The following is a 27,729-nucleotide window of genomic DNA, read 5'->3' as shown; positions in this document are numbered from 1 at the left end:
CATGAGTCCGATGATGAAACATTGGAAGAACTAGTTATTGAGCCTGAACCTCCATCACAAGAACGAATTGAGCAGGACGTTTCTCAGTGACACACTACTCAATTTGACATATATTTTGAGATGTTGCTACTGTAATTCCTCTACATCAGCATTAACAAGTGTATGTCCAACAAACTGATGTGTATATTTCTAATTTATTGTGGTACACATGTGGAAACTGTACCATTAACTGTATTAATAATAGTGCTAATGTTAGCCAAGCATTAATGTGAATGACTGATGTAACATTAAAGTTTGTTAAACAAATCTTGAGCCATCCTTTATCTTTAATTGGAGTAGTATGAATGACAGACAATCTGCATTAATGGACACAATTTTAGTTAATGGTGGGCCACAGCTGATTTGCATAAGTATTTCAGTAAGACAGTGAGTTATCCGGAGATCTAGCACAATATAAAACACAAAACTATGTATTTTGAACACCCAGTAGAAGATATATACATTAATAATTAATCGGCTGTGTTTCTGAGGAGCAAGTTGCTCCAAATAAATTGGCTATTGTCCTATCTTTAATGGCGTTTTGTGAATCCCACTTAGACCTCACAGAGATTTGAGAAGCAATCTTGAAAGTGTTATTCTCCTGTTGTATCTCTGTGATAATTTTAACCACTGACTCTTCACATCCTCATCCTTTGGGAGTGTTTACAAAAGAGAATTTGCTTTTGCTGAGCAGAAAACAGCGTCTTCTCGACATGTATACAACACTTGCTTAATTATATGATAAATTAAATATGATACAAAAAAATCATACAGGGATATATTTGCCCTGGTATCTTGAATTTTAGGATCATTCGAACTACATTCTATAGGCTACATCACGCAGTGAGTTGTTGCCCTGCTTCATGTTCATCACCAATCAACTGTATGAAATGTAAGATGAACTTCGCAGGTCGGGGCAGGTGTGATAAATGCATTAAATCTACTAACTAATTAATTAAATTAATGTGTTAAATGAACAACCCTAAAAATAAAAATAAATGTATTATAGATGGACAGGGAAAGGTGGCTGGAGTAGAAATACAGTACAGAAATGGCAACAGGGCATTTGAAAGGCATCCAAGGACAACTTCGGTGATTATAAGCAGAGTGATCTATTTTTGTCACATGATTGCAAACTGCTCGCTTACAGTGTAGAGACAAACAAAACTTAGGATGTACACTGTTGTCCACAGTCTTAGTCTGACTTTGTCTTTTTTTTTTTCTCTGCGTTCAGTGCAGAGCTGTAAATAATAGGCATGAACATTTCTATGGCACGCTCTCGCTCCTGTCACAGTTCTCCGGAACACTATCACACATACCATCCAGATATAAGGCAGCACTGGTTTGCTCCACAACTAATCAGATTTGGCAATGAGTGTAGATACTCGCTTCATCTTACACACAAGCTAACAAGGTTTAGTCCATCTACAGTGCTTGAAGGCTGATGCATCCATACCTGAGTTTGGTCAGAGCATTTGGAATGCACTGATGAGCACTTCAGGCTTGTTACAGAGAGAGAGAGGAAAGGCTACAGAGGTCAAGAGAGAGGGAGAGATGCACTTTTTCTGACAGCACAGAGGGAAAATGATTTCAAGTTGACGTGAAAAGCAGGAAAAGCTGCCATATATGAAGCCTCCAGGCATATGAGGCTGGTATCGGTGGAGTTGCTAATTAAAAAGTAGGCTCATGTTTTGCTAAGGCTGCACTTTGAGAAGTTGCTGTGTTAATATTCTGCAGATGGGTCAGCAGGACGTGAAGGTTCCCTGGCTCAGTCCTCCACCGATGTGGGGAGACAGATGTCTTATAGACGCACTTTGAATACTGTTAAAGCTCACTCACTCTCTCTCTCTCTCTCTCTCTCTCTCTCTCTCTCCTCATAATTTTACATACCCTGGTCAGTACACTATTGAATTTGTCCTGTCTAATATGTTCTTTCTTCACTTCTGTCAAATATCCCTGCAGTAATAAGAGCTGGTTTCAGTAGGAGGCGGAAGGTTTTTTTCTTTTTCATTGCACTTGAAATGAGTTCTGCTCTCAGGCAGACATTGGACTGAAACAAAAATCATTCTCGTTCTCTGAACAAACATGTCTTTAACAGTTCATTGACAGCCGCAATTGAAATCATAGCTATCACATTTGAGATGATAATATGTATCGCAATATATAAACTTTATGATTTTTTTTTTCCCATAATGATTTTACATAAAATATTTGATTTCAAGGATTTGTATTTGGGGAATAAATATAATAGATAATTATGCATATTATTGTTAATATGCTATTATTTGTTAAATAATTATATTACACATGCACATAACCACAATAGTACAACAGAATCTACACTAAGTCTGTAAAATACAGCCCAATGGAACATGATCATTTCGAAGGAATTTTCTGTATTGATTTTTACTGGTGTAACACATTTTTAAATTATTCATTGCATTGGTTCGTGTTTTAGGGTTGAAGGAAATGGCTGTAAACTTAACCAAAAAGGTACTGGTAATTCTGCCAGGACTTTATCCATTTTTCTATGGGTTTTTTCTTTTTCTTTTTTTTTTTTCCTTACAGTGTACTTCGAAATTGCCAAATTTCTGCCAGTTTATGGATTCAACTGGTATATCACCCACAGCTATGTTTTATTCATCAGTTTTTTTTTTTCTTCTTTTTTTCTGGGTGATGATTAGCAATCATTTTGCACCTATTATGAAATGCTATAATTGTATTTGCATTAGACACATTTACAATATACTTGTGATTTAAAGACTGCTGTTTTTGAAAGTGACAGCTATGCCAGATTAAAGTAAACATGGTGTCACCAGAAAGTGCTCACTACCAAACACTTGTTTTGTGTAACTGGATGAGTTGAATCAGTAAGGATCAGTACGCACGAGGCCTCTGCCCATACACCCACACTTTTAATGGATTTTGGGCTCTGTAAACACATCCCATAATTGAATGTAATGACTTATCTAAAAGCCATTGTTTTTGTTAGCTATTTATCTGTCAAGAGCGCTAATGTTCAGATTTTTGATAGAAAGATTTAACCCTCCACACATTAAATGAGGTTTTGAAAATGACATTTTAGGGGCTTTGTTGAAAATCTGAGAGAATTCCTCTGGAGCAATGCTTATTGTGAAAAGCGCTATACAAATAAATTGAAATTTCAGTTTATTCAAAAATATTTCTAATCAGGTTTGTGCATATAAACGGCATTCATTTATTTTGATTTACGTGTGTGTGTGTGTGTGTGTGTGTGTGTGTGTGTGTGTGTGTGTGTGTGTGTGTGCACTGGATATTCACTATGATTCACTATGGATGACGACAGATGGAATGGCCTTATTCTGTGTCTGTCCTCTCTGTCCCGTGGGTCCTCTGGGCCTGATATCAGTTGTCTTTTCTCAGTCCAGCTATCAGTAGGCATACACTGCTCTGAGGCAGTGGTTCCCAACTATATTCCTGGAGGCCCCCCAACTCTGCACATTTTGCATGTCTCCTTGATCAAGCACACCTGAATCAGGTCATCAGCTCATTAGCACAGACTCCAAGACCAGAAATGGGTGCGTCAGACAAAGGAGACATGGAAAATGTGCAGTGTTGGAGGGCCTCCAGGAACATGGTTGGGAACCACTGCTCTAAGGTAAATCTGGCTGCGCCTAATATTGGCTCGCTTTTGCCATCTAGTGGTGTGTTTTTTTTTACCTTCAATATGGGAGAAAAAAGACTCATGGTGCTGGATGCAAGCCACTATTCCACTCAATCATTATTTGAATCATATGTTGAATCTAACACTACCTAATAACTACACTACCTGAAAAAGCCTGCTGTTAAGAGTTGAACTATGTAAAAATGTCTCTTTTATTGTGACCCAAGTTGAATTGTGGTTGTTGAATTTTGCCACCTGGTGGATGATTTAGTGTCTGCATCCAATTTAGGCTTCCATGATATCTTGTGCTCAAGTTCACAAGTTTTTTGTGACACAGACACATTAATTTGATTTTACAGTTAATATTGTGTTCTTCTCTTTCTTCATTTCAGAAGGAGCTGAGTCTTCCCAGAAGAGGCAGTTTGTGAGTACTTGAGAATTTATTCTTTTTTTCTGTATGAGGATAGAGAAATCTTTGGTCTATTGTAAATAATCAGACCTTGGGAATTTTTTTTTTTTTTTAGTAAAGAGAATGTTATGCCCATTCAGCAAAGAGGTGTGTACTGTAGTTCTGGTCATCTATTTTAATTGTACTTTAGTACGTACTGTGAGTTACATAAATCTGTTCCATAATACTTAAGGAATATGGTGGAGAAAGTACAGGGAAGACTCATGTAGATTTCTTTGTTGTTGTACATTGTGTGTACATAGTTTTGCTTCTGATAAATTCACAGATCTGCATCTTACTATTAAATATGAGGTATGTCCAATTCAATAAAACACTGCTGATATTGTGAGATCAGTAGTGGGTATTAGCATTAGTGGGTATTAGCATCACATCTACACTCCATAAACTATAATGACAAAGCAAAAAGCAGATTTGCAAATTTGTTTTCAGGATTCCTTGATGAATAGAAAGTTCAAAAGAACAGCATTTATCTGAAATAGAAAGCTTATATAACATTATACACTATCGTTAAAAAGTTTGGGGTCAGAAAGTATTTATTTATTTATTTTTCTCTAAAGAAATTTTTATTTAGCAAAGATGTATTAAATTGATAAAAAGTGACAGTAAAGACGTTTGTTACACTGCAAAAAATGCTTTTCTTACTTAGATTTTTTGTCTTGTTTCCAGTCCACATATTTAAAAATTCTTAAATCAAGAAGCATTTTCTAGACAAGTAAAAATTATTGTCTTGTTTTCAGAAAAAAATAAGTCAAAATTAAGTGAGTTTTTCCTTAAAACACTAGAAAAAAAGTCAAAAACTCGATAAGTAAGAAAAAAATTTTTTTTGCAGTGTATAAAAGATTCTTTGTCAAATAAATGCTGTTCTTTTGAATGTTCTATTCATCATAGCTGCAGTGCTTCCCACACATAGACTTTACTTGGGCGGGCCGCCCAGTTATAGTAACGGCCGCCAAAGTATATTTGGGCACACATTTTTGCTTTTATTTTTATCCTCTTATACTTTTTTATTTTATTTATCCGCCTGAGTTAATGAAACCATCCGTGATTGATTTAACTAGTGAAAAATCTCCCCTCGCCCTATGTGTTTCGTACCTGTGCTGGTTCTGTGTGCGGTTGTGCGAGAGAAATGTTTACTCCCGCTGACATTTCAACTTGCACTGCAGATACGCGGTGGATATTTCACAAAGGCGGCGCTGTTGCGCATTCTACAGGCTCGCACAACAGTGCTTCAGACTGCTTCAAAGTGATTCCCAATCAATGAAAAGCGCACATTTATGCCAAGTGATTGCTAATGAACTTGAGTTTTATGAATTAAATGTGGCCTTTATATAATATGTTTTAGAGACGGTTGAAGGAAATCATATCTCTCTCATCTGAAGAATCAGCCCGCAATAGTGTAGACATTTCAAAATAAGAGTCCCGGTGTATTTTGGGATTGTTTATAAGTAAAAGTCACACTCTGTTTTTTCTTCTTCTGGGCATTATTGGTATTTTGGTTACACAATAAATTGTATTTACTTTGATATCCATTTAATTCATAGTAAACTATTGTAGTCTCTGGCTGGGATGCTCCCCCAAAGGAAGAAAAGCCTAAGAATATTATTGACACGATCGTGATACAACAAGTAGTATTTGCAGAAATGATGGTGGATTTGCTCGGCTGCCATGACAGTCACTTCAACCGGAGTGATACAAACGGTGAAAAGGTAGGAGTGCTGTTATCAATAGAATATCTATCAGCTATCAGCCAATCAGTTTCGAGACAGACAGAACTGTTGTATAAATATATATATAATATATATATATATATATATCTATTAAAGGATATATCAGTGCTGCCTTTAAAAATTGACCAGATAGAGGAATCTTAGTAGTCAAGAAATAATGCAGTCATTTATTTCAGACTTGCATGATGCCTTCCTACATGTGAATATTACCTGATAAGGCAGTTCAGACACAGCTGTATTAGCTGGGTTAGCATTCTTACTAGATCACAGTGTCAACACTGTTTACTGCACATGGACAGGGTCATGGGGGTCGTAGGTGACCGGTAGGGCAGTGACAGGCAGATTACTGCAGGCCTCTTCCAACAGCTGAGCATTTCGGTTTCTTTTCTAGCACACCTATCTATATCTTCTTTTCTATTTATTTTTAACCCACTCTCAGTAAAGAATGTGCTCTTTACAGCCAATCATACAAAGGCGCAATATCAGCATCATGAGATTAGGGGTGGGCAGACAATATTTCGGTGTTATATTTTTGGTGTAATATTGAGTGCTGCCAAGGTTGTGCATGTTCTTTCTTATGCACACAGGCTAAGGGTTTTGTTTTTCTCGTCTTTGTATAGCTCAAAGTGACTGGCAGGAGCAGGCAGAATGCTGGCTATTGTGAGGGTTCACTGAGTTTGTTCCACCCGCCATGGGATTACAGGACTTAATCAAATCAAGCCTTCTATTCAACCACACAGTTTGTCAGGGAAATCTCATTTTAGCCCTCATTCATTTAGGGTTTTGGTACTTTCTTGTCTCACTGTCTTGTATCTCCTTCCTTTCCATCTCACCTTTTCACTTTCTGGTGTGGGAACCCTGTAAAAGGGAAATGGAAATTCTCTCATCATTTACCCACCCTCATCTCAATCAAAACTTGCATTATTTTACTGTATTACAGTACATTATAATGTTTTGATGTATAAATTCACTTTAACATTCAAAACAATTGATTTATGTTTTTGTGATTTTAATATTTAAATGTTTTATTTTTAATTTATTTAGTCAAAATATGGTAGAGTTTAATATATAAATTGACTTACTGGTTTTAGATCAGTGCATCCCTACTTTTATGATACTTTGTCATTTTTGGAGCCTCATTTTCATTGTATGAAAAAGAATGACGCAGATAATGTGCAAATATCTCCTTTTGTGTTCCACAGAGTATAGAAAGTCATACAGATTTGTAGAGAAATTAGTGTAAATCATAACCAAAGTTTCATGTTTAAATGATTTATCCCTTTGCAGAGCTGTAGATCATGTGTCAGTGTAATTGGCTTTCCTGTAGCGGTGTGTCAGTTGAACCAGTCAGGCTTAAAGCTTGTGTTGGTGCTTCTCTGCTCTTTGATCCTGCCTATTGTCTTCTTTAGGCTACATTTAGCCAAACGCATTCGTCTGGGAACAGTTGATAGGACGCTGATGTTCTCTCGCTTCTCAGAACTGTGTGTATGTGTGTGTACAGAGATGGACCGGTGTGAGGTAGGGGCAACAGCTGCACCTCCCCCAGGGTCTTGTGATATCATGAGAATGCCCTCTCACTCATTACTCAGTGTGTTTGTGTGTCTCTGACTGTCTTGCCAACCTATACACACACTAGAAGCAGAGCTCAGAGGAGAGTGAAGCTTCTTCTAATTTGTTTAGAATTTGGATCCTTACGCTCTTTACATTCTCTCTTCAGACTGGTATTATGGTACTTCACAGTGCTGAGAAAGACACAGCGCTCCCGGACACAACTTTTAGAGGACTGTCGTTTAACAACAAATACGGTCATGACCTCCGTTCACACAGAATTGGATACTCGCTCTGGCCGTGAGCAAGCTGAGACTTGAAGGCACATTGTGATTTGACAGCTGATGTTTGTGATGAAGATAAAAGAAGTATGGCTGGAATCGCTGAAACTTTCACAATCAGAGTTGGTAGTTTGCGAACAGACTTTTACACTACACCATGTAGTGCTTTTGCAACCGTGGTAAACCTGTTGCTGGAGTCTTCCCAGTTGCACCTCTGAGTAAAAGGCATTTTTTATCCATCTGTTATACTCATGAACATGAAGAAAAGAAAGGAAAGACTTGGAGCCCCTAACCTGCACTTACAGTAAGAGTTTATTTAGATCATAAGTATGATTGGGCTACACGATTTGAGGGGGAAAAAAGCCAATGTGAATTTTTTTTTTTTTTTCTGATAAAAATTGGCTATTGGCAAAACATTTTGTGATTTTTATATCAGAATGACTATAAATAATGATAATAATGCTTATTTTATGCTGTAGTTTTTACTCAATTATACAAAAATAAGAAAATTACGGTTTTAATATATAAAGTTTACTGTTTTAACATATAGAGTATTTAAGAAAAATAATTTTACAGTATATATGTAAAATTACAATACTGATATTTATGACTGTAATTTCTTTATCTTCAAACATTAAGCCATCAAGCTTTTAGTTTGGGATACCTTAAAGCTTTTCTTTTGTTTATAAGTGCTCCACAGCAGATGCAGAGATGAGTTCATGTTGAGTGTCACTTACCTCAAACAGAGCTGCTCTGAGACAATGAGAACACTGGATCATGAGCTGCTCACATATATAATAAAAAAAAAATAAATAAATAAAAAAAAGTTGTGAGTAATTGTGCAGCCCTATTATGAGTCAACAAATTTTGCTTGTTTTTGTTTACAGAACTTTTAGGGCCAGATTTACTAACAGCTTGCGCCAATGCAAGTCCTCTTTTGGAATTAAAAAAAAAAAAAAAAAATTGCTGTAAGGATTTACTTAAGACACGCAGTGAAAAATTAGCGCTGAAAAGGTGTGGGCGCAGTTATTTTTGCGGCTGACCTTAATGCGTGCATTTGTAGGAGCTTCCCTTTCAGATACAAAATTTATGGGATAGAGTCTTTAAATGAATCATGCAAAGTGATTTACTAAGGTTTGTACTAGTCAATTAACTTGTATTTGCACCATTATTTATCATCCAAAAAAAAAAGCATCTCTTAAACCAGACACCTAATTTGCGCTGCTATTGGTCATTATGGAAATGATCTGCGTCTGTGTTCTCTAATTTCCATGTCAACTGTAGATCATGCGTAGGGAATTGCTCTCTCACACTAATTTGCTCTGTTTAGTAAATCTGGCCGATATTCTTTCCTTGTTTTCAAACTTTTACTTGAGTCCAGCTGACTGTCACTCATTTTTGCAATGCATGAACTCCATTCGTTGAGGTTTCTAAACATGACCACAGCATTAGCTTTACACAAACAGACCGCAGACTCGGACTCCTTGGCAGTTAAGCACCAGGTTTCCTCTTACTCTTTCACAGTCTGTCTGGGAACCTGATACCTGCTTTCCCCTCATGCTCAGAGTGGTGGCTGAATTTCTAACTCTCGCATCGTTGATTGACAGCCACAGTGTGTAGCTCAGTTTACAGCCTCAAAAACACAACCCTACAGCAATGCCAGAAAGACTCAGGGAAATACAAGTAAAGAGAAGTCTTCCCTCAGCAGAGTATGTGTGCGGTTGTGCATTATTCAGTCATGTTAAATGCCAGCTTTTGCCCGGTCAGCTTCTCTTGCCCCCCTTTACTCCACTCATACCCCTTTTCCACCAAAGCAGTTTGAGTGCTGGTTCGGAGCCAGAGCCTAGTTTCAAATCAGTTCTTTGTCTTTCGACACCTAAAGCACCATGCAGCTCCAAACCAGCAAAAGTGGTTCGTAAGTAGCACCAAAACATTTCTGGGCTAGAAGTAAGAACCGCTTCCGTCAGGGGCTGGGGGCGGGGTTACCGTGACCAACAAGAAACTTGAGACCGCCATTGTAATAGCAGCTAATCGAGCTAGCAACTCAATAATCTCCGTCTATGTACAAATTACGCCGAGCCGTGTTTGAATGCCGATGTAGGTTGATTTGGGCTGATTCGGTGGGTGACATCGAAGTGCCACGGGTCCACGGGAGCGTTTATAAAGCATGCGACTCCTTGTACTTTTGGATCGTTCTCACGGTGCTTTGATATCATACGCCGATCGCTCTGCGGGAAGTCGAGGCATCTCAAACCAAGCCTGGTGTGTTTGTGTTTGACGCTGCAGCACTAGCTTTGCTGTGAAATATGAGACGTATACAGTTGACGTAAGATTTGGCTCTGTGCTGGCTCTCTAGCCCGTGGAAAGGCAAACCGGTTCCTAAGGCTCGTCAGTTGAACCAACTCCGAACTGGCACTAGCACTAGCTCTGATCGTGCTGGTGGACGATCATTTGTGTCTTGGCTTGCTGAAGCAGCTTCCTGTTGAATGAAAACCAAGTTTTAGCCTAGCATGTTGATTAAAAAAAGTGAGATGGCCCATACACTTACAATTCCAGATTGACTTCTAGTAATATACTAGTAATATGTAAGCTAATAAGCAGCTAGTTATAAGTGAGAATTGAACCTTAAAATAAAGTATTACCGATTTTTTTTTTTTTTTCACAGAAAACAATATAGAAGCCATTTCTGTGTCTGGAAATACTATTTATTTTATTGATCTTTGAATACAAGAAACATAAAATGCTATATCAGCAAAAGGAAGTGATGTGTTAATTTTAATAAAAAGGAATTGCTAATAAATTTGAATATTTATTTTACAGCTATATTATTCCTGTATTATTAGCTTCTTTCATATTTGATTAATCCTATATCACTTTATCATACTTTTTTACTTCCACAGTTTCATTCTAGGAGACTGGCAACATACGTATTGGTTATAAGGGTTGCAATGGGTTATTATAGCTTTCATTCAGATATGAAGCAATTCCTATTTTGTTTTTTGGTTTTTTATTCCTTTTTCCCCCGTAATGCCACTCTTGGTATGAATAAGCCTATTTAGCAAATAAGAAGTTTTAAATGAACCATACAAATAGCTAGTTGTGTTCTGTTGTGCTCATGGGGACCGAGGTTCAAGCCCAGCCTGGGTCATGTCCCAGTCCTGTTCCCATTCTCTTTCCTTGTTAATCTCAAGTACCTGCAGTCTTTTCCATTGAGTTGTGCTCTGTCTGGCCTTTTCAAAAGGAAGAACACATCCTTTGTGTTGTTGCTGCCCTAGATTAAATGTCATTGGGTGCAGTGTTTTTTTTCTGATGAAATTAATGAAAAACAAGAACCATGTATTCCTCATCTTAAACAAACAAACAAATATTAGAAGTTTTGATGTAGCAAAAATGAATGTAGGAGAATGGATTCTGGAATGCTTGACAACTCAGCTTGAATGTTGCCTAAAGTGAAGGGAGGTAGTAGAACCTGACAGAACTGTCAACCTATCCTAGAGCCAACCAGCTTTCACTTCAGTGTGCCCAGTGTGCGTGTGCTGAACTGCTGAAACAGCCTGTCAGCAGCATCTCTCAGGAATACCAGGGCAACTCAAAACAGGATCTTGTTTTACCATGTGTTTACTTGGAGCTTGTAGACATGTCTTACTGGAACTGGGAGGCAGGAAGTGTTCAATTCATGCTGTGGGGTTGAAGTGTGGACACACACTGAGGCAGAAACTGTGACAGTGTGATAATAAGCCTTTGCCTTGGTCATGTTTATAAACTGCCATAGGACATCCTGTCTTTCCATGCCCTTCACAGACTCACAAGGACAAACACGCAGAGCTTTCCTTTTTTTTTTAACCATTCACATTACTCCTTGCTTTCCTCTTTTGCCGTATTCACGTAAAAGAATCTGGCCAACTGCTCAGTACCGTTGTCATGGCAACAGCAGCCTCCTGCAGCATCTCCTCTCCCCTACCACCTCCTCCTCTGCTCTCTTCCTCCCGTCCCCAGGCGGACCCGAGGGGCCTGCGTCTGCCCCTGTCCTTGCTCCCAGCACCAACCCCTTCTTCTGGAGGTAAGAGTGCCCTTGCACTTGCTCCTGATCCAACCTCCTTTACAGCAGCATGCTGGATAAATAGGCATTGTGTGGTTCCTATTTCGTCTAATCTGGTTCTCTAATGGTATGGTGTGGTTTAGTGGCTAAATGCTCAAGGCAGGAAGACTTGCATGTACCTGTGCCTGCAGCACTGTGCCCTTGAGCAATGCACTTAACCCCAGGTTGCTGAAGTGGGATTGTTCATGTTATAAATATGCTTTGTCACTTTTGATTAAAGCATAAAAGCATTTTGCTGAACTGACTACTTACTTATTAATAACTGTAGCCTGATTTTTCTGTCAGGGCCAGTTTTTGCTACCTTGTGTTTGTATGGATGGATTTTTACTTGTTGAGAATGATTTGTGGAGGATACTTTTGTATACTGTGCAGTATGGCTGGACGATATGTGACCCGATCTGGCGAAATGAGTCGGAAGTCGCAACGTTCTATTTTAAGATATGGGCCGATTATGTGGAAAAACAATGAAAAAATCGATTTTTTTAAGCTAATTTCAAAGAACAGACTTTCAAAAATACTCTCCCAAAGTTTCGTAGTCCAGATAATTGAGTAAAGGTATTTAAATGGCTATTAAATTTGACATGGTCTTACTAAATTCGCTGGAAATGAACTTCTCAACTCCTCTCGTCACTTATGAGCACTTCCCGGTATCCCCTGAAACAAATATGGTGTTACACGTTGTATAGAACCAATCAAAAAGCTTAGAAATGTGAACACACTGACCTAAACGCTGATTTTTAACAATGGGAAGCCCCGTTTCGACTGACAGGCACGCGATCGGTCCAGCCATCCTCCTGTCAGACTAGCGCGCCTTATAAAATAAAACTCCCATTTGCGTGTCTCTCTTTAAAAGCCAATAAAAATGGAATCCATATAGGTAGCACAAAAATTCTTTTTGCATACAAAACCAAAGACTTTAAACTTTCATATCAAACCTCCAACATGCTTCTGTTGCGTTGTTTTCACCCTCTAATGAGTCTGAGTAATATGCGTTTGCAACAAAAATAGCACAGCCGCTAACTGAATACAAGTATGTATTTCACGTGCTCATAACTTCATGAAAAATGCACAGATCATAAAAATGGCACATCAATATTTAAAGCAGATTCTCAAGATTAAAATGAATCTGAAATCAATATAATATATTGCGTTGATCACAAGATATTACTCACGAAATGATTTAACATACTTGGCTAAAAACATGTCTCTCATCTCTCCGGGATGCAGTGTGTATCCAATGTTCCCGGGCCCATCCATGTTCGTTTTCCAACGTGGAATAACACAAAATTATGGAAGCCCGTTTCCGCCACAAAAAAAAAAAAAAAAAAGCCACTAAAAAAAAAAAAGATTAATTGCGACTTTTTATCTCAGAATTGCGAGTTATAAAGTCAGAATTCTGAGATAAAAAGTCGCAATTGCGAGTTATAAAGTCAGAATTCTGAGATAAAAAGTCGCAATTGCGAGTTATAAAGTCAGAATTCTGAGATATAAAGTCGCAATTGCGTGATATAAAGTCAGAATTCTGAGATAAAAAGTCGCAATTGCGTGATATAAAGTCAGAATTCTGAGATAAAAAGTCGCAACTGCGAGTTATAAAGTCAGAATTCTGAGATATAAAGTCGCAATTGCGTGATATAAAGTCAGAATTCTGAGATATAAAGTCGCAATTGCGAGTTATAAAGTCAGAATTCTGAGATATAAAGTCGCAATTGCGTGATATAAAGTCAGAATTCTGAGATATAAAGTCGCAATTGCGAGTTATAAAGTCAGAATTCTGAGATATAAAGTCGCAATTGCGTGATATAAAGTCAGAATTCTGACTTTATTTCTCGCAATTGCGACTTTATATCTCAGAATTCTGACTTTTTCTCACTACTGTGAAACGTTATTTCTCACAGTTCTTACTTTGCTTGCGTTTCCTTTCATTGCGACTGACCATCAGGATTACTGCTTTGTTATTATTATACATTAAATAGAGGACATCATAAAGGATTATTTTTAGCGCCGATTTACCAATAAAGAAATATTGAATTTACTGGAGGAGACACATATAGATTAGTCTCCGGACATATGCATTACGCAGGAATATGCATATAGAATGTTTCCACGGTAACCTTGTACACAGTGTTTCAAGGAGAAAAAACAGCTTTTACTGCCATCTAGTGGGCTTAATACTAAAACAACCAATACCTATCATGTTTCATTAACTTTGCAACTCAAGGGTAGAAATAGAATCATGCAATTCTGCAAATTACAGTCGAGGTATTTGGACAATAAAAGTTGTTTTTAACAGAATGGATACACTAATGAATTTTACACGATAATAACAATATCATAATAATCATAAGAAGAAGAAGAATCAGCTGTGGCGGAGGCGCAATAAATCAGACAAAGCTGAAGTGGAACATTTTAATACATCCAACAGCTTCAGACTTCACTGCAGCACGTCTATCGTTGGATGCACTGTTATAGACAGACACTGACCATCAGTTAATTGCGAGAAAAAAAGTCAGAATTCTGACTTTTTATCACGCAATTGCGACTTTATATCTCAGAATTCTGACTTTATAACTCGCAATTGCGACTTTTTATCTCAGAATTCTGACTTTATAACTCGCAATTGCGACTTTATATCTCAGAATTCTGACTTTATAACTCGCAATTGCGACTTTATATCTCAGAATTCTGACTTTATAACTCGCAATTGCGACTTTATATCTCAGAATTCTGACTTTATAACTCGCAATTGCGACTTTATATCTCAGAATTCTGACTTTTTATCACGCAATTGCGACTTTATATCTCAGAATTCTGACTTTATAACTCGCAATTGCGACTTTTTATCTCAGAATTCTGACTTTATAACTCGCAATTGCGACTTTATATCTCAGAATTCTGACTTTATAACTCGCAATTGCGACTTTATATCTCAGAATTCTGACTTTTTATCACGCAATTGCGACTTTATATCTCAGAATTCTGACTTTTTATCACGCAATTGCGACTTTATATCTCAGAATTCTGACTTTTTATCACGCAATTGCGACTTTATATCTCAGAATTCTGACTTTATAACTCGCAATTCTGAGATAAAAAGTCGCAATTAATTTTTTTTTTTTTTTTTTTTTTTTTTAGTGGCGTTTTTTTTTTTTTTTTAGTGGCGGAAACTGGCTTCCATACAAAATAGATATCATTTTAAAGCTTAGAATCTCATCTTTTTAATGCATCTAACCATTTTGAAAAACTCCTAACGAATGCTGAGAAGCACCTCTAAACCGGAGTTTACCGCCCGTTGGCGCCACCTGGCTGCGGAAAAAATGAACAACAATTTTTCAAACTATTCTTTATAATATCACCACGAAATTTGAACCAGATGCAGCTCACATATAGGAGAGCATCACCAATAAAGAATTTTAGCGATCTTATTGTGTTCCTGAGTCATTCCATGTCAAATAAAAAAGAAAAAATATTTTTAAAAAAATTATATATATTTTTTTGTCTTTTATCAGCTGTTTCTCAGCAAGAAAATGTCCAAATGTAATGTAATTTATATTTTCTTAAAATATAAAAGGTTTTCTATCAAATGATACCTACTTTTTGACTCTCCTTGCTACAGTTTTGGAGTTATGAGTCTTTACTTTTGTGTGTGTCGCACAAAAAAAAAAAAAGAAAAGAAAAAAAAAACCTCTAAAAAAGCCTTCAGGTCTTAAAGGGTTAATTCAAATAAATACTTTAAAATAATTTGAGCTTCAGCCTGGTTTAATAGCATTTATATATATTTATATATATATATATATATATATATATATATATATATATATTATATATATTTATATATATATATATATATATATATATATATATATATATATTATATATATATATATATATTAATGTCTTTGGTCAAATTAAGCTGTAAAATAAATAGTTTATCCCTTTAAATGCAATGGATTTTGAAAGATATCAACAAAAAACGGGCAAAAAACTTTAAAAGCGATTTTCTCAGGTTTTCAATTGGAAAAAAAGAGAGCAGACGACCATAATTAAAATGGGTATATATTTAAAACCATTCAAGGTATGACTTTGACTAGGATATCATTTTAAAGCTTATTGTGTCATCTTTCCATTGATACCAAAATCTCAATTTTGAAATTTGGGTCACTGTGACTCATTTTGCTGGATCAGGTCACATATATTGAATATTCTTGATGTAGTCACAATGATCTTGTTGATGATATATATAATTAAGCAACATTGCAGTGATTTCAGTGTCCTTTTAATTTGGGCATTAAGCTTCCTTGTGTTCATTTAATGAGGAAACCAGTGGACAACATTTATTCATTTATTTTTAACTAGATTTTAATCTATTAACTAGATTTTAATCTATTAGGCTACAGTAATAATAAAGTTTCAACATTACAAGAAAAAAGTCATAACATTTTGAGGATCATGATATGCCTTTTATGAGAATACAATATGATTTACTGTAACTGAATCCTCCATGCATTTCTTGCATTGATATTTATTGCTATTCCTATTGTGTATTTTGTCTTTAAAATACTTCTTTTACTACACAATATTCCCCTAATTTATGACTTTATTCTTGTAATATTATAACTTTATTCTCAAAATCTTAGACTTGTTTTATTTTAACATGGCACTAAAACACTGTGATCCAATACTCTAGTATTCAGAGTTTATTTTTCCATCCACGTTTTTATGCGCATTTTAGGATATCGCATTAAAAAAACACTGGATGGCAATGTTTTATCCTACAAGAAGACATGTGTTTCCACTGTACTTTATGCACATTTACAGAATAAAAATCCCTCATTGCGCAACAAAAAAACTCATGATTTCGCCTCAACAGTGGATGTGATTGGATAACTGGACTAACCAGCTGACCAATTTCATCGCACAGCATCTCAAATGTTGGTTTGATCATTAATGCCTGAGCCAAAGTCTTTCATCAGAATGATTTGGTTTAATTCCCTTCCAGATGTGTCTCATATGATTGCATTCTCAAATACCAGGCATCCCGAACGCAAGATAAATTGACAGTGTTTATTGCATTTCGTTCTCGGAGACGCAAGTCATTGGTGATGTAGGAAAAAAGAGCCACAGTGGTTTCCCAGATTGCAGCAACTTCCACTTTTATTACAGATATTTTGCACCAATTTACCAGGAGGTGATGATTTTGTGGGATGGGATGGAAGTGCTGCCTTATATTTTATGCAATATTCCAATTTTCCACACAAGTTAAATTTGCAGCTTTGGATGGAAGCATAGCTAGTGTCACGTGATCCTTCAGAAATTGTGTTCACAAAACTCTCTAATTATTATCAATGTTGAAAATGGCAACACTGCTTAATATTTTTGTGGAAACCCTTATGCATTATTTTCAAGATTCTTTGATGAATAGAAAGTTCAAAAGAACTTTATTTAAAATAGAATTTTGCTGTAACAATGTTAAGCCTTTACTTACAGTCCTTTAAAAAAAAAGAACAACACAAAAAAAAACTTATTGACCCCAAACATTTGAACTGTAGCATTATCACTCAGCCTTATTGTGCAGATAATTTTGAACAAATATGCTTGCCAGTAAGCTTTGATATGGTTTGTTTAAGCCCTGCTCATTAACTCAAGTGTGTGTATTTGTGTGTATGTCCATGGAGGAGAATGAGAGTGATTCTGCACTAATGAGTTGCTCTGGAATGTCAGAACTCCATGTTCTGTCCCATTTGACTGTGTGTGTGTGTGTGTGTGTGTGTGTGTGTGTGTGTGTGTGTGTGTGTGTGTGTGTGTGTGTGTGTGTGTGTGTGTGTTCACTTTGATCCTCACTGATCTCTTGTTTGATGACACAAATTGCTGAGTACAGTCTGCTCTCAGTCTAGTGTTGTCTACAACCTTTGGGTTAAGAATATCTGCGTTAACAATGTAGGAACACAATGTGCGCATGTTTTTTGTTGCATTGTAAGGACTCATTTTAGGTTATTGGCACAGTGATCATCAGGAGCAGCGTGGAAACTCTGACCTTCCATTCACATTCAGTATAGCTAAAGGAAATCACCACAGTCTGCTTTTTTCATACACAACTATTTTCTTTCCTTCCATTGCCCTGTCCAATAGAGGTATTGATCATGATCACAATAATAGAAAATGTTCAAAATCATTTTTCTTTCCTGTAAAGCCTCATTTCCCATGCGTATTGGCTTGACCAGACACCAGACACCATTTCTAATAGATGTTATCTTATGAGTAGAAAGGCTATTTTTTACAGTTCCCCACAGGTTTAGACCAACAGTGAAGCTGCAGGAAATCAAGTCTTAAACCTTTCAGAGCTCAGCTCAACAGGACATCCAAGAGAGAGGCAGGGAACTGTTCCAAAGACTGTTTCTTATTCCTTTTCTCCATCTCTCGGTCTTTACTCTCACTACACATCACATTCAGTTTTCGTTATTCCACTTTTTTATGTGAATGAAAGCTCCCTTTTTGTTATATCTACACTTTCTTTCTCTCTTGTGATACTCTAGCTAGCTGCTGAAGATCAGCAAATTAAATTAACCCCGATTCAGTTACGATGGACTGACTCTGATCAGTTTGAAAAATATCCTCATTGTCATCTACTGATCAACCATAAATATACACCAGAACTATGATGAAGTTCTAAAAATGTATTATGGATGAACTACATATTAGTGCTATATTAGTATTAGCCACCATTGTTTGTTTGTTTGTTTATTGTTCAGATTATTGTTATTTTATTTTTTATTTAGACATTTTCACATTTCAGGCCACAGACGTGGGACACCCTGACCAGTAAATCTAAAAATAACTTTATTTATTTATTAATTTATTTGCTCTGCATAGGCTTAGATTTGTTAGATAGTATAACTAAACTAGATAACATTCATTTATTTGTTTCATTGGTTCATCCAATTTGAACCGTATAAATATTTAATATTGGAGCTTGCCTTTACATGCACATGAGCTTAAATGACATCCCATTCATAATCCGTAGGGTTTAATATGGAGTTGGCCCACTCTTTGCAGCTATAACAGCTTCAACTATTCTGGGAAGACTTTCCACAAGGTTTAGGAATGTGTTAATGGGAATTTTTGACCATTCTTCTTGAAGCGCATTTGTGAGGTCAGGCACTGTTGGACGAGAAGGCCTGGCTCACAGTTTTCACTCTAATTCATCCCAAAGGTGTTCTATTGGGCTGAGATCAGGACTCGGTGCAGGCCAGTCAAGTTCCTCCACACCAAACTCGCTATGGACCTTGATTTGTTCACTGGTGCGCAGTTAATTGTTCCCACAAAGTTGGGAGCATGAAATTGTCCAAAATGTCTTGGTATTGTGAAGCATTAAGAGTTCCTTTCACTGTAACTAAGGGGCCAAGCCCAACACCTGAAAACAACCCCACACCATAATCCCTCTCCACCAAACTTTACACTTGGCACAATGTAGTCAGTCAAGTAGGGCTGGGCGATGTATCGAATGTGATGGTGATGGCGATTTAGCGGTAATCAGGGAACCGGCTTCAATGTTATAGAGTCCAGTGGCGGCTTTACACCACTGCATCTGACGCTTTGCATTGCACTTGGTGATGTAAGGCTTGGATGCAGCTGCTTTGCCATGGAAACCCATTCCATTAAGCTCTCAACCCACTGTTCTTGAGCTAATCTGAAGGCCACGTGAAGTTTGGAGGTCTGTAGCTATTGACTCTGCAGAAAATTGGCAGCTTTTGTGCACTGTGCCCCTCAGCATGCACTGACCCCGCTCTGTGATTTTTACATGGTCCACCACTTTCTGAGTTGCTGTTGTTCCCAATATTATATGTCCAATATAATATGTTTTCTTCCATTCAGCCAATCAGAGTGCATTGGAAACGTGTAAAAACTTCTCACTTTCCTTTTTGCCTATGTTTATCATTACCCTCTTCTCATTACCTGCATTTTTAGTCGGTGAAAAGCAATGAGCTCAAATGAGGCATAATAGGTGCTGCCTTGTTCTGAACCCTAATCCTTTGGTGTCACTGTTGTACTCTTATTATTTTAGTGAAATTTTTGTAGTTTTTTTTTTTTTTTTTTGCACACTGTCATTTTCCCATTCAATTTTTATTTTTTGAAAAAAATCCTTGCTTCCCTAGTGCTTACATTGTATATATGTGGGCATTTTCTCTGTCTACTGCTTGTGTTTGTTTATTGTGTATGGATGTGCGTGGTATTGGTTGGAGGTGTTTTCTCCCCCTAGCTGTTTGTTCTTTGATGTGTGTCTGAAGCGATTGAGCCCATGGTGTCGGTTAGCTCAAGGTGACACAGTGCTCCCATGCCTGCCTGCATGTAGTCTGCTGCAAAACACATATGATTACAAACAGCATCGTTTATATATATATGTATATATGTATGTGTGTGTGTGTGTGTGTGTGTGTGTGTGTGTGTGTGTGTGTGTGTGTGTGTGTGTGTGTGTGTGTGTGTGTGTGTGTGTGTGTGTGTGCGTGCGTGCGTGCCTGCACTTTAATCCCCTGTCATTCTGTCACTTTCTCTAGGGACGTGTATTGAACTCTTGTCAGATCCAGCCATTTCTGGTTGACAGATCATCTAGCATTAAAATGTTTCACTATTTCTCACAAAATTTCTAGTTTTATTAACAGTCTCTCTGACACTTCTGGAGGTTGGATTTAGAGTTGACTGCATCTTTATACATGTGGTGCTGTGTATTTGAGTTAGAGAGAGAGAGAAAGAGAGAGAGTAGGGGAGGGTGTTGAGGAGAGAGAAGAGAGAAAAAAGCACATGACACCGTCTCACGATAGCTGTAGTTGTGTCACAGGTTGCTGGCAGCAGCAGCTGTAGGAACATCATCTAGTGCTTGCTATCAGAGAGAAAGCCTGTTTCATTTAGCCAGCTGTTCTTCCTTCTCTGGCATTTTATCACATTTGATTTCTGGATGACAGCCATGTTAGTGCACCGATATCATGTCTGACTCCTTCTGGACCGTTCTCTCCAATTTCTCTCTGCCGGAGAGAAGCATGCTGCGCCGATCCAAGAGGTACAGCTCTCCATTTTCATTTCTTTATCTCTGTTCTTTCTGTTTGTTCTTCTCATGATAGTCAGGTAACTTGTTTTTAGTCATATGAGCTGTAATTGAAGGCATGCTGCAGGCAGTCTTGAGGTTTTGCTTATGTTTGTGTGCTCTGTGATTTTTCTCACTGTTGTTATGCTGTATTCCGGTGGTCACATTCATTTCAGCCGCTCTACATGCATATTGTTCTATGTTCCTGTGTTCTTTCCTCTTGGTCAATGCGTGTAAAAGTAATGACTGCTCTTCTGCCAGGGGAGCAAATAATGACGTGGCCAGACATGCACGCAAACAGGCAGGTGAGCATGGTTAGTCCTTCATAATACTATGCTTGAGACCAGGCAGTTCTTCTCTGACCTTCCATGTTGGAGTGAACTTGCACACAGATGTGCTCATGAGTTGGATAGAGATTATCTCTAATTGCTTTTCATCCTTCCCTGCTTGTGTTCTTCCTGTCTTTCTGTAGCCCAGAGAGACAGATGAGGGGAGGGCACAGTGCTTGCATAGCAACAGAGCTGAGACAGTTGTAGAGTGATCTGCTCGTTTCTGCTCTTCGTCTATCTCTGTAAGGTAGTGTCATTCTTACAATGATGCTAAATGTCTGATTCATGGAGCAGTGCACAGTGTGCTATAGTCATGGTGTGAATGATGTATAAAAGTATGAATGAGACTTTGAATCTTGTATCTTATAGATGAGAGAGGTGTGCTGTTACTTTCTAAGCAATCAGAATTTTGTATAGCAGAGAATAAATTTTTAAAAAATCATATAGGCTTGCTATGTACACTACCATACTTTGCCATACATACATTTATTCAGCAAGGATGCATTGATCAAAAGTGACAGTAAAGATAATTATAGTGTTACAAAAGATTTCCGTTTCAAATAAATGTAAGCAGCACAACTGTTTCCAAGTTTGATTAGAAATGTTTCTTGAGGCCCAAATCAGTATTAGAATGATTTCTGAAAAATCATGTGACACTGACAGCAGTAATCGCCTTGGTAAACAAGACACTTAAAATAAAGTAAAATAAAAAAAAAAATCTTTCTAAAACCAAACTTTTGAACAGTAGTGCATTCATATGCTCATGATTTTATTTCAGTTATTTTGGGTGGATTTCAGTTATAATGTCAACAGGCCTGCTTCACTTGCCACTATAGCAACGTTTGACACCTCTTGGCATTCATTCATTTTCTCCATCCAACCATCCTGACCCCCATCACTATAATGATCCTCTGCCCTTTCTGAGATGATTGCTCTGCATTATTAATATAATGTAGATGTGTTAAGAGAGTTTGTGTTGTGCTTGTAGCAGACACCATCAGTGACTCATTTACACCAAAATTTTATAGTTACTACCAATACCAGTGAACTTTACTGTTAAATCCTTTCTTTTTTGTCTATTTATTTATTTTAACTATTTAAATTGTTTAATATTAAAATAAATAATTATACATTAATAATACAATTCTAAACTATTGTAAACTTTCAGTCAGTGTTATTTTAGGATAATTTATATACTTTTTAGTTATTAGTAGTATTTAAATTACTTTTTATATATTTTTTTCCCATTTTTATTAGGTTACGTTTTTATTATCTACTTATTTGATTTTATTTCAACTTAATAGTTTTGGTTTTATTTAACAATAACCCATTTTTCAATGAAGAACTTCACATTATTTCATTTATTCACACATTTAATTCAATTAATTTTGACACATCATTTATTTTTGTCCTGCCTGTTTACAACCACAAGAAAAACTGACTGTGTTTACATAAATATTTCTGCTAACTGTAGCATTTTGACAAGAAGTGCATTTGATCTCTCACATAAATGTTCTTCACAGAGCATAAGCACAAAGTATTTGACAGGTGTGCTTGTGCGTGCATTTTTGTGATTTATGATGACACAAATTTGTATAATGACATGGGTATTACACTGGTATTACGACGTAAACATGAAATATGAGGACAATTCATTAGTCCTCATATTTAAAATATTTAAAAACATACTAAACAATGTTTTATTAAAAATGTAAAAATGCAGAATGTTTTCTGTGATGGGTAGGTTTAGGGGTAGGGGTAGTGGGGGGGATAGAATGTACGGTTTGTACAATATAAAAACCAATACGCCTGTGGAATGCCCTCACTTTGATAGCAAAACTAACCTGTGTGTGTGTGTGTGTGTGTGTGTGTGTGTGTGTGTGTGTGTTTGCATGGCTATCTTTGTGAGGACCAGTGTGAGTTTTTAACCTTTGGAGTGAGGACCTTTTTGCAAAGTGAGGACATTTAGGCCGGTCCTCACTTTGTTTTCACTGTAATGGCCTCCAATGGTTATATAAAGGCTTCTCTCAATGTTTCAGAGATGTCCTCAGATTGATGGTAAAATGAGAAAAAATGTGTGTGTGTGACCCCTGCATGCACACACGTTTTGCTCTCTATCGCCCCCTATCATTTTTTCACATTCACTGCGCCCATATATAGAAATGCCATATCTCAGGAACGCCTGCAGGGAATTTCTTCAAATTTGTCACAAATGTTCAATTTGGATCAAGAATGAACTGAACAGAATTTGGAGATCAAAGGTCAAGGTCACTGTTACTTCACAAAACTTGATCTTGGCTATAATTAAAACTTGTGAGCGCCATATCTCAGGAACGGCTTATGGGAATATTTGCACACTGGACACAAATGTTCACATAGATGCAAAGATAAACTTAGTAGAATTTAATAGAGTACAGTGATTAGGTGCTGTCAAAGGGTCAAAGGTCAACTTCACTGTAATATCTTAATCTGCAAAAAATGTTTACTAATTTTACTTTTTTACTAATTTTACTTTGATTGCTCTTTAAAATGTATTAAATATAAGCAACATATTAACTACAAAAGTTAACCATATATATTATTTAGATCATATTTTATGGTTACTACTTTTAAAACCATGTTACCATGGATATTACTGATGGTAAATCATGGTAATTACAATATTACGGCAGTAAATCCATAGTACTTTTTTTATAAAGGTATCATTTATTAACAAGGATTACAGATTTTTAACAACTCTGAATTTAAACAGACAAATTTGTCATACAAGATTATTATAATACATTTCACATTAAGGTTTGTATATAATTATGTATATTAATTAAATATAATTCTGTATATTATTCCATATATATATATATATATATATATATATATATATATATATATATATATATATATATATATATGTTTGTAAACAATTCCATATGCTTTTTCATTGCCTCATCTGCTCCTTATTAAAACAAGCTCTATAACTTGCTAATTTGACAAACATAATGTTAATGATGGGTACCTTAGCTTGGAGCTCCCCAGTTTTTCTGCTTTTATTGTTTGTTGGTCCTTTCTTTAATAACTTTTGTCCAGTAACTTTTACAAGGGTAAAACTCAGAGGTGGATAGAGTATTAAAAAACTGTACTCAAGTAAAAGTACAAGTACTTATAGAAATATTTACTTAAAGTAAAAGTGAAAGTAATAATCTTAATAGTTACTTGAGTAAGAGTAAAAAAGTATCCATAGAAAATCTACTCAAGTAGCTCGTTACTAGTTACTTTGTGTGTGTATATATACATCAATACAATAGCATGTCATTATTTAGGTAGATATTTCAATTATTATCATAATTAGATAACTTTGCAACAAACACAGAAGAGACAAGCATTATTTCTGGCATCTGTAGTCCAAATATCATTGCATGTCCTTTACTCTGTATAATAATAACGTAGGCTAACATTTGAAAGAAGAGAGAAAACTCGCTGTGCTCGCGCTCATAACCTCTGAACATCTGAACACAAACAATGATCAAATGCACATTGACGGATCTTCTTCGTCTGTTCTCCAAAATGTAATCAAATGTATATTTCAGCAGGCGCGTGTAAACTGGTTAATTGTGTCGATGCAAAGGCGTTCATTTTAAATACGAACAGGTTGCCGGCGCGGCCACTGCGCAACCGCGGGTGTTCATTTCATAATCTCTGAACAATGGTAGCTTAATGTAATGTATAAATTAAGATATATGTCAATAAAAACGGTAAAGAAATTCTACTTACTGTTATCGTGGCGTAATAATCTGCTTGGTTGTAAAATGTCGGCTATTGGCTGTATGAATATATACAGTATTGCAGTAAAATAAAGTAACGAGAGGAACGCTGTAGCGAAGTAAAAGTACAGATTTTTCATTACAAATGTACTCAAGTTAAAGTAAAAGTACCCACATTTAAATCTACTCTAAAAAGTACAAATTTTCCAAAAAACTACTCAAGTAAATGTAACTAAGTAAATTTACTTCCTTACTACCCACCTCTGGTAAAACTGCTGGACATTAGGCTATGCATGCCCATCTGCCTTTTGCCATTTAATTAGGGTTTGCCAACTGCAGCAAAAAACAATACGGGACAGTCTTGGTACTTTAAGTATAAATAAGGTACAGTATAAGAGACACTCAAAATATACTGTAGTATTTGACAAAATAACTTTTTTCCTTTAATAAATGTTAAATGTTAATTTTAGATATTAGCATATTAATTTTACTTGATCTATTTATGAATAATTTAATTCTAAAACAAATTCTAATGTAATTTTAAAATGTCACACACATTACATTACACACAAACCCCTGTCTGCGCAAATTTTACCACATAATTGTGAATGCAAAAATTATGAGAAATAGATTATGTACATTTAAGAATATGGTATTTTTATTTTCAAAGTGGGTCTTTTGCTGTTGGTCATTCTGTCGTGTTATTTTACGTCGCAAACTACACTATGGCTTACAAAGAAATCTCTCCGACATAACTTGCAATTTTCCATATACATATTTCCCCTGACTTCACCAAGCAATGGGTTCTCCGTCTCCCATTCTGTTTTATGTTTTTGTTAACGTTTTTTTCTTCTACAATGTGGGCAATTTGCCATCATGATTCATAATAATAACGTTACTCACTGCAAGATAAACCTCCCGCCGCTGTCATCTAGCATCCTGCCTGGATGTTTCAGGTCATCCAGGTAACGTAGCAACAACCAGTGGGAAAGATCCGTCACTGTCACGTGAGCGGACTTTGCTAAACCAGTGGTTCGCACACCCACCCCACACACACGTACACAAACTCTGTCTATGATTTAGTTACAGTACACTCCCTGGCCGCACATTACAAACTGTAAATGTATAATCGACTCTCTAATTGCCATGTAGCTTGATACAGGACAAACTGCGTTCCGTATAGGTTTAATAATGCTGCTTTGAACTCTTAAATACGGGATGATTCCGTATTGTACGGAACGGTTGGTAACCCTACATTTAATTAAGAAAATTTACTGAGCACCCTCACACACTCAAACAGGCTTTACCACCCTCCTGCTGAAGCCCTCTCCATTAACTGCAAGCCTTTGTATTCACTGCTAGAGTTTTCCATGATCTTGCTGGTCCACTAGCATAGCTAGGAATTACGATGTAGGTGGACATAAAGATAATCAAGTGGGCCTAGCCTAAAATGCATCTGATATCAAATAGGCCAACACAACTACACTTGCTTGAATACAGCACTGTTTAAGCAGAACATAAGCATGTATGTCATCATAAACAGCATTAAGAACACAATAATAAGAACAGCATTAGCATGTTGTTGAAATCAGTAGTGAGAGTACATTAGTGGACAGTATGTAAAATCAATGGTTGGTCATAGTATGACTCAGGTACTACATGAAACCATATGAAATAAACAAAATCTAGTTTGGTTTACTTTCAATGATTATAACAGGAGACGACGGGGCTTAGAGTTGAACACTGCAGTTATTTAGTTATAGTCCAACAATGTCTTTTTGACACAAATTTTAGTAAATTGCCGTTTCATTTTAGTTTAACACACCTAGCTAAACTTCTGTGTCCTTCTGTGTAATGTGTGTGTGGGGGGGAGAGGCAAGGGGCTGTTTGCAGTCTGACTGCTAAATGCATTACAGCACTACAATTTACAAAACTAACTTTTCTTGATGATTGCCACAGACTTCACTCATTAGGCTACCTTGTGAGACAACTGACTGATTGGGCTCAAGTCCACTCGTAGCTGGTGAATGTTTACATCCCTCCTCAAGCCTCTGAGTTAGCACAGCACTGCAAAAGCTAGCTGATCAGGATATAGACATGGAGCAACATCCCCGACTCTGATTTGACTCTTAAAGTCCCCCTGCGGTGAAAATCAAGGTTTTTTTTATGTTGTTTATATGTATATGTGATGTTTTTAATATGCTTTAAGACAAATCATGTGCAAATTCATAAGTCACAACAATATATATTTTCTTGAACTGGAGTGAAGGTTATCCCAGGATATTTTTCTGTTGATATGGAAAACTGTGTTCATTTAGCAATATAGTAGGTATATGATATATATTAGGAACTATATGCATTTTTCCACTGACGTCCTGAGTTCATTGTTTCTAAAGGTGTACTCACACTAGGTTATCTGAACCGCACCCGAGCATGTTTGATCTTCAAAGTCTGTTTACAGTTTTTTTCAACTGCTAACATACATCTGTCCAATCTGTAGTCACATTTTCATAACTCTAAACACATTTAGCAGAACATCCGTCTGTTGTGGCCACACCATTAACACAATTCATGTCATTTTCACACAAAATACAGTCAATTAACACGTTTCTAAAATGCTTAAATTTTATTTTCATATAAGCTTACCTCATACCAAAATCATGGATCTTTCTCATCTTATTTGCAAATGCTTAAACACCGCAAGTCAGAAAAGAAGACCCAATGTTCCAATCTTTAAATATAGGATAAAACCTGTACTTT

The 27,729-nt window shown here is 36.5% G+C and overlaps 1 protein-coding gene across 12 annotated transcripts in view; it reads left to right on the top strand.

Moving 5' to 3' along the window:
- Positions 1-27,729, top strand: part of mast2 (microtubule associated serine/threonine kinase 2) — a 160,264-nt gene that overhangs the window by 83,206 nt on the left and 49,329 nt on the right. For 8 of the 12 annotated variants that reach the window (XM_067374156.1, XM_067374158.1, XM_067374155.1 and 5 more), the window contains one exon: positions 4,075-4,106. In XM_067374156.1, coding sequence (XP_067230257.1) covers positions 4,075-4,106 — 32 coding nt within the window. Of the gene's footprint in view, positions 1-4,074; positions 4,107-7,484; positions 8,012-11,599; positions 11,768-18,476; positions 20,859-27,729 lie in introns of those variants that run through there. The other 4 variants (XM_067374169.1, XM_067374161.1, XM_067374167.1 and 1 more) reach the window with 4 other exon arrangements.

Source organism: Chanodichthys erythropterus, chromosome 21 (assembly GCF_024489055.1).
Source record: "Chanodichthys erythropterus isolate Z2021 chromosome 21, ASM2448905v1, whole genome shotgun sequence".
Classification (NCBI taxonomy): Eukaryota; Metazoa; Chordata; class Actinopteri; order Cypriniformes; family Xenocyprididae; genus Chanodichthys; species Chanodichthys erythropterus.
Note: the sequence above shows the minus strand (reverse complement) of the source record. Positions and strands in the feature narration are given on the sequence as shown.